Consider the following 8,477-nt stretch of genomic DNA (forward strand, 5'->3'; position numbering starts at 1 on the left):
TGAAGCTCATCTCTGTTTAGTGCATTTAGGTTCACTGTAGCCTAATACGTAGCTGTTAGTTTTTACAATGTATTTTTCAGCTTAATACACAAATATCTTCTGGCAGATTGCCTTTCACTTCGGGTTTACAGGTTATATGAGAATTTAAGTACTACCCCCGAAAAAAGAGAATTTATGTAACCTTATGTAATAAATGTGATGTTTTCTGAAAAGGTGATATGTATTTAATTAGGACTTATTAGCAGTGTCCATGGAACAGTGGCACCAGCATTATTTATATGCAACACTCCCTGCATGCAAGCACATTTACATTTTAGAAATAAACTTGAGGTACAGTATGCCTCTAGGTTACAATCCTGTGCCTGGAGTTGGATAAGCATGTAGATTAATGTCTATATATCAAAACATTTGAGTAAATCAGGGCGTGGCCATAAACTGATACTGAATTTACAGTAATTGATTATAAATAATACAGAGCCATATCACTGGCTTTCTGTCATTTCACCTCTTGCTTCATTTTAGCTTGATTGAAGTCGTCTCTCACCTTCAGAAGTAGATCAGGGCAGCACAGAACATCCACAGCTGTCATAGCCAGGGCTTTGGCGGTCCTCAGGGTGTATAACTGAGCCTTTTCAGCTCCTGGAGGAAAAAGAGTATGAAAATGCATAAAGTTGCTGGGCTGGAAAGGAGGGGGAAAAAAGCTAAGCGAATGAACACACCTGTTCCAAAAATAACAAATGTGTACATTATGTAACTTACCAGCTGCTTTGGTGTAGTCCTCAGTGTGATTCAGTGCATCTGAACCAATGTAGAAGAAGGGATGGATACCAGGTACTACAAACGATACATTACCAAAGTCAGTGGAACCTGCAAGATAATTATTATGAATGCAACAGGAATATTGGTTGGAATTGGATGACATTGTGCAACCTGTCAAAAATATCTACATTTCAGTCCTTGAACACTCATTACAGTGTCATGGTCAAGGTCATGGTAAGCTTTCTTACTCCCAAAGGGCAATTTGTCGCACAGCCAGCAGTGGCGGTTCTAGCTTGCCCTGGGCGAGAATAAGAGATTACATAGCTGCATTACTGCATACCTTTATATTTTATGTATTTCTCCTCTTCTTTCCTCTTTTTCCTAAACTAGACACGATATCTTAGAACTTTTTTTCGTATCGATTTAGTATTGTATTAAGTCATAGGTACAGTATGCTATTTGATAGGTGCCCCCTTGCTCCCAATACCTTGTGCTTCCAGTGGGGACTCTGGAGAGACGTACTGTAAGGGCCCTATTTTGCGCCTCTTATGTACCAGGTCTTAAGACTTGACTTAAGACATCACGCCCTAGCTGCCCATGTCGCCCATACATAAATCCACCCCTGACAGCTAGCAGTAAATACAATAAAAGATGCAAATTAGCTACATGGCTCTGGTGCAACAGTTTAGTTCCTGTTAAATAAATAAACAAATCAATATCAACAAACACTTATCAACACAGTTCATACACACACACAAAACATATATTTACAAAAGTAGTTCTAAATCTATTGGTCCTGCATCTTTGCAGATGTACTGAATTGAATTGCTATGTGTACTTCACTGCTCAAGGACACTTTTTTTTGTTTATACCTACCACAGAAGTCATTTGGTTCTTCCTGAAACTCAATTCCCAACGCCTTCCCATTGTTTTCATAGAGGTTTGCCAGGGTGACATTGGGTAAGATATTAGAGTAGGCAGGGTTTGGGTAGGTTATCTCCACCTAATGATATTATTAGATAATTATCAGTTAGATAGACAGAGCGCAAAACAGCTAACATTATGAAGCAAGAGCACAGTTTTGAAGCATACATACATACATGCATACGTACTTCACAACCAGTTGCCATAGCGGCTGACCTGAAGCATGATTCAGCTTTGGCCTTAAGATCAGAAAGTTCCTTCATGAATGGTGTGCGGAGGTAGAACACCATCTCAGTGTAGTCAGGGATAATATTGGGCACCACCCCTCCATGTTTGATGATGCCTAGTGAAGAAAAGCAAACATGCAATAGCAAAGGATACTGTAAATTATGATAATGTTGCTTAAAGGGCAAGACCACTTTGGTTGAGGTTTGGGTTGTGTATTTACCTTGCCATGAAGTAACTCCAAGGTGGACAAGAAATCAAAAATAATTGCTCCATTCATTAGAGATTGATAATTCAAAATATGCTCCTCATTGACTTACATTGTACGGTAGAACAGCTCTCATTTTCACAGTCACTATTTTAGCACATAAACAAACACAAACAAAGCTGATTCAGACAATATGGAACATCACCAAACCCAGTACTGTTTATTTTTTTAATAAAAATGTCAACTTCCTGCTGATTTTACTATTTGAAGATCCGGATCCGGGGATCCAGTCCGTGTCTTCTTAATAAAAATCAGGAAAAACAGGAAGTTAACATTTCTATTACAAAAACATTTTGTGATGCTCTATATTGTCTGAGTCAACTTGCGTTTGTTTATGTGCTAAAAGAGTGACTTTGAGAGCTGTTTCAGTGATCAATGTAAGTCAATGAGGAGCATATTTTGAATTATCAATTTCTAATCAATGGAGAAATTATTTTTGATTTCTTGTCCACTGCTGGAGTTACACCATGGCAAGGTAAATACACAAACCAAACCTCTACCAAAGTGGTCTTGCCTTTAACTAAAAGCTTGTGAAAAGAGGTAAGAGGTAAAGACCACAGTGACTGAAGGCACCATAAACTGATGTTGTATTTATTCTACAGTAGGCACCTTTACCTGATCATCCCTACTATAATAACTAGAACTTCAAATGCGCCTGCTCTCTCCTCACCGTGGAGTTTCCAATTAGGTTTGAGCTGCTGCCTGAGGACAGAAAGGTTGTTGTAGGCCAACACAGCAGCATCCAAAGCATTCACTCCCTCCCAAGGGTAGGCAGCTGCGTGGGATGCTTTCCCGTGGTACTTTACAGTCACGCTACACAAGATTAAAAAAGAAAAGAAAAAACAGCTTTTAGGGTCGACTGGAAGAATGGCAAAACCATAAGCCTGATTTTATACTTTGTCACACGCCAGTGTCGGCGTGTCTCCATAAATAACTGATTTTCAATCAAGTAATGCGGTGCATCCATATACTGTGGGGTGCATCGCAGTGCATTTTCAGCCCTAGCGGCAATGTCTGTCCTCCAATTTGTTCCCAAACAACACATCTTGAAAATGACTGGCTGTATTTCCATGGAATTTGCTGTGCACCTTCATGATCCTGAGAGGATGACCCCCCCCCCCCCAGCCCCCAACTGATTGGCCTCATGAGCTTGACTCTAGTACCACCCTCAGGTCAAAATGTCAAATTTGCACACATCACCTAATGGGATGGGCAGATTGTACTTACTTGTAACCCTATTGAATGTATGTGGCTTTTCCTTTAGCGCCACCAATCAGCCAACATCTCTAGCACAAAAAAACCTTGTCGAGAAATGCATGTTGACACAGTAAACAAAGTCATTTCTAAATCTACTTACTCTATGATTGAAGTACAAGGCAGGAAGGCAACATCCTGCTGAGCTGGGTGAGCCATGAACACCAGGTCTATGTCTCTGAAGGCTCCTGCCTTTATCAGGTCAATCTTCCCTCCTATGCTCTCTTCTGCAGGAGTACCCAGGACTGTTACCTGCAGGACGACATGGTTTATGTATCAAAAAGAAATGGGGACATTCTGCATAATGAGTACTTTCTGCTTTTGGTACTTTAAGCACATTTTGATGCCAATACTTTTGTACTTTTACTCAAGTCAATTCTGAATACAAGACTTTTACTTGTAATAGAGTATTTCTACATCGCACTATTGATACTTTTAAAAATGTAATATGTTTTCCACCACTGTGTGTGTGTGTGTGTGTGTGTGTGTGTGTGTGTGTGTGTGTGTGTGTGTGTGTGTGTGTGTGTGTGTGTGTGTGTGTGCGCGCGCACGCGTGCGTGTGTTGTTTAAAACAAAAACAAAAAGTTGTTTTCTTCTAACAACTACAATAAGTAGGCTACCTTTACACGAACAGGAAAATGTCCTTCTTTTTCTAATGCATATGTGAGCCCCAGTGCACCTGCAGCGCCCACTTCAGCTATCAGGTTGTGCCCACAGGCGTGCCCGATGCCTGGCAACGCGTCGTACTCGCACAGGAACGCGACGTTCAAAACCCCGTCTCCCTCTTTCCCACCAAACGGACCCCAGGTGGCTCGAAAGGCAGTTTCCAGCATATAGTGACTTTCGACAGTCCAAGCATGATCGTCCGTGGAGAAGAATCTCACGAGTCTATCGTGAGCTTGTCTCTCCTGGTATGCGAGTTCTGGACAGCTCCACAGGTCTCGACTTAACTCGAACAACATGCTGTGGAGGTTGTCTATGCAGAGCTGGAGGTTGTTTTTCATGGCCTTAGATTGCATGGTGCCCTGTTGGAGTAGACGTGGTTGATGATTGATGATGGGAATATACCGTTGGGCTGTCTGCAACCAGTGGGACCAGGACGGAAGTAGTTGAAAAAACGTATGTCCCTGCTGCTACAAGACCAGCCAAACCATGGATACACGATGGATGAACTTCAACCTGGTGTTTGCACTTACTCTCTTTTTGGCCCGTAGGCTACATCTACATATACGTTCAGATTTCAAATATAAAGTGCTTACCCCATGGCCACGGATGTTGAAATTCGGTACGGGCCCTCAGATGTACCTGTATCTTCCGTATTGTTCAATAAAATAAAATAAACATTTTAATCCGGTCGGTGGCCATTTTGTCAGAGTTTTGTATCAGGGTGCAATACACCTCCCAGCCGATAGGGTTGCGTTGTTGAAAGCATATGGCAAAAATACGAAGGAAATGGCCATCAATCGGATTCAAATGCTTTTTATTGAACAATACGGAAGATACGGGTACTTCTGAGGGCCCATACATAATTGTTACATCCGTGGCCATGGGTAAGCACTTTATATTTGAAATCTGAACGTTTATGTAGATGCACGGGCCGCAAATGGAGATTTTGCAAACACCAGGTTGAAGTGTATCCATGACTGTCCCACGAGAAGATATGTAATTTTTCAGGGCTACAACAAGACAGGACAGAATAGAATAGGACCAAAGGATAGGACAGCCAAGTGATGACAGACAGACCTTTATTGATCCCGACGGAAATTCTGTTGTCATAGCAACACCACACAGAATGAACAAAATAAGAGACTGAAAATAATTGAATATGGGTACGTAGGCTGATCGCCCTCTGCTGGCTGGGAGCGCACGGTGTTGCCTATATTAACATTAACATGGGCCAATTGTGTGGGAGATTATGTTAAATCAAAACAGACAGTATAACTCTGAAGCATTCGCTTTATGATATACTTTATTGGGATAATGTATAAGCCTTTCACCAGGCCTATGTGATTTAAATAATCATAGAGGAGATGGTTGCAAGGAAGGTGGTGGGTGATGATTGCTTCTATTCCATATAATATGTTAATTTCTCTGCTAACACAATAGAGGGTGCCAGAGTGTTTTTCTCCCATGTGTCACGAGCACCATTGATAATTTGAGAGCATGGCTCAATACATAAAATCCAATAATTTATTTTATACTCATTTGCAACAATTGTTGATATACCTAATGTCAAAAATCAATACAAGTTTCAGTGTTACAAATTTAAAAAATCCTATCTTTTTCAAGATTGGGTCTTTTGTTGTTTGTAAAATAATAACTACCAACATTCATCTTGCAGTCAATAAAACGAACCACGAATGTATGAATAGTAAAATAAATAAATATATAAGGCTCAGATTGCCCCTGCAATCATCTTTTCATGGCCATTGAATTGACAGTATTCACACAACAAACAATCACTCAGGATGAACTCTGAGAACTGAGATCTGACCTAGAAGTGGAACAAGCTCAATTAGTGCCATATGAATGCGGACAAGAGTCCACAGCTGTCACATACCCTGTGTGTGTGTGTGTGTGTGTGTGTGTGTGTGTGTGTGTGTGTGTGTGTGTGTGTGTGTGTGTGTGTGTGTGTGTGTGTGTGTGTGTGTGTGTGTGTGTGTGTGTGTGTGACTGCGTGTGCATGCGCATGCGCACGCGCGCGCGTGTGTGTGTGTGTGTGTGTGTGTGTGTGTGTGTGTGTGTGTGTGTGTGTGTGTGCGCGCATGCACGAGAGAGAGATTGAGTGAGTGAGTGACAGAGAAAGAGAGAGGTTGGGCTGGGAGACATGTATAAGAGAAAGAAGAGAGTTTGTCTCTACCTGTGCATGTGCTTTCTTTTTGCCTGTGCTTGTTTGTAGTGTGTTGTTCATGACAGGATTTGTGCATACACGTGTGTCTGTCCCTGTATGTGCTTGAGGTTAATTGGGGGGTCGCTGTCACTCACAAGAGGACATGTTGTCGAACAGCACCAAGCAAGCTGTCACCAAGCTGACATGGCCTGTCTGTCAGCTTAGTTTACGCTTCACTGAAGCCACTGTCCATTGTGTGTCAATTAAGTGACATCGAAGGGAGTCACTCATGCATTGACTATTATCTTATTCAGGGATTTGCGTTGTGAGCATGTGGTTTATTTCACACGACTCATCCGGTTTTTGACTTTTTCAGCCAACACTTGCACAAACAGAGAACTTGAAGACAGCACTTCTTAGTAGATAGTTAGTACACTTTTGTTTTCGATTCAGATCTGCCTCTATTTTCGGCTGTGACATTCAGGTACAGGAAGGCTGAACCCACATGATAATAGCTTTATTTATTATGTTGCAGAGGTTTGCTAATAGACAGCATGTATAGTTACATTCTGTGGTTGGTTTAAACACACACATTTAATTAATTATTTTGAGTCACAGCTTAACCGGTCTCAAGGTGTCAGTGTTTCACTAGTGATCTAAATATCTTTTGAACTTACAGTACATGGAGTGAGGTAGAAGTCTGAAATGAAAATACGGGTGCTGCTGAAAACCACATGGGTTACACTGGAAAGCTTTAAATGACAAATATCAATCACATGTGATGCATCATATAATATATCTGTTCCATGATGTATCTCTCAGCACATCACGCATGCGCTTTGCAAACATTCAATATTTTAAGTATCCCATGAGATGAAAACGTGATCTTTCACCAAGGTGATTTATCAGGGTGATAGCACCAAGCCAGAGAGAAATCAGAGAGCTATAATATGCAAATGAAGGCATCACAACAAGAGTATGTCCCTTAGGAATGGTGCCTTGACAGTTACAACAAATGGATGTTCCTCTCTCTTTGTAATGGGAGATGAAACAGACACACACACACACACACACACACACACACACACACACACACACACACACACACACACACACACACACACACACACACACACACACACACACACACACACACACACACACACACACACACACACACACATTTCAAGTAGCTTCCTGCTGCAGTGCAGACATTGAAGAACCTGAGTCAGAGAGATGCTAGAGAGCATCAAGTGTTCAGTGACCAGTCCATTATAATGGACATGTTTGTGTGTGCATGACTGCAGGCGGGCGTGCGTTTATGTCGATATTTGTATGAACATATTTATCTATGTGTGTTTGTGGCTCACCTCCACCCTTAACCTCAAGTCAGATAGTTTGTGCACAAACCCAGACACACGGCTGATGTGCCTCATTTTAAACATGAGGTTCCAGTCGGCTGAGGAGAACTGACAATGTGTCCGCCATGCCTGATCTGACCTGTCACCACCACTATTAAAGGAGGAACAGCCATGTAGGGGACCCGGAAAGAAAACACCCCTCAAGGCATGATTTCCCACAACAAGCAGTTTGCTTGGTATTTGGATGATATACCCTACAGGGCTTTTCGCGCGCGTGTGTGTGTGTGTGTGTGTGTGTGTGTGTGTGTGTGTGTGTGTGTGTGTGTGTGTGTGTGTGTGTGTGTGTGTGTGTGTGTGTGTGTGTGTGTGTGTGTGTGTGTGTGTGTGTGTGTGTGTGTGTGTGTGTGTGTGTGTGTGTGTGCGCGCGCGTGCGCGTGTCGGAGAAAGAGAGAGAAAGAGCGTGGAATGGAGTTGAGTTGAGAGTGTGTGTTTGCTTGCATGTGCAAATTGACATCTCCTTCCCTGTCAATTATGTCACATCAGTGCACTCCATGGCATGGCTTTTCTCTTTGAGCTGGAATATATTAACACCTCAGGTTATGCGTGTTTTTCTGCATCTTTGCTTCTCGGAGGGTTTATTCTACTCCATTTGCCCATATGGTAGCTTTATGTGTTACGTGTTGGAGAAGGCTATGAAATAATAGACTCTTTACTGGAACGAAAAGCAACAACACTATTTTAAGATTCCAGGAATATGCATGTGATCTTCTACTGAACAAAAACCTGAACTATATCATATCCATCTGTAAAGTTTCCTTACTCTTACACTTATATTGTATGTATATACAATATACAG

The 8,477-nt window shown here is 41.8% G+C and overlaps 1 protein-coding gene across 2 annotated transcripts; it reads right to left on the minus strand.

Annotated features, from left to right (window-relative positions):
- Positions 1 to 400: 400 nt before the first annotated feature.
- Positions 401 to 4,357, minus strand: LOC311035890 (xaa-Arg dipeptidase-like). 2 transcript variants are annotated; one of them, XM_084044362.1, is made up of 7 exons: positions 4,051 to 4,357; positions 3,534 to 3,682; positions 2,847 to 2,989; positions 1,872 to 2,026; positions 1,636 to 1,762; positions 760 to 834; positions 401 to 639 (listed from the first exon to the last, which is right to left on the minus strand). In XM_084044362.1, exons 1-7 carry the CDS (start codon positions 4,261 to 4,263, stop codon positions 497 to 499), a joined length of 1,005 nt encoding a protein of 334 aa, XP_083900488.1. In that variant the 5' UTR covers positions 4,264 to 4,357; the 3' UTR covers positions 401 to 496. The 2 variants fall into 2 exon arrangements, with proteins under 2 accessions (XP_083900488.1, XP_083900487.1); XM_084044361.1 differs by having other exon boundaries at positions 760 to 867.
- Between the last annotated feature and the right edge of the window lie 4,120 nt (positions 4,358 to 8,477).

Source organism: Gymnoscopelus microlampas, assembly GCF_963454915.1.
Source record: "Gymnoscopelus microlampas genome assembly, chromosome: 20".
NCBI classification, from domain to species: domain Eukaryota; kingdom Metazoa; phylum Chordata; class Actinopteri; order Myctophiformes; family Myctophidae; genus Gymnoscopelus; species Gymnoscopelus microlampas.

What these genes read in the sequence shown, in the direction of transcription:
- LOC311035890 (XM_084044361.1), bottom strand. Translation starts at nt 4,263, where the DNA reads ATGCTGGAAACTGCCTTTCGAGCCACCTGGGGTCCGTTTGGTGGGAAA. An exon ending in ATTTTCCTGTTCGTGTAAAG is followed by an intron (nt 3,683 to 4,050) that starts GTAGCCTACTTA and finishes GTCGTCCTGCAG; the next exon opens with GTAACAGTCCTGGGTACTCC. An exon ending in AGAACCAAATGACTTCTGTG is followed by an intron (nt 868 to 1,635) that starts GTAGGTATAAAC and finishes ATTATCTTGCAG; the next exon opens with GTTCCACTGACTTTGGTAAT.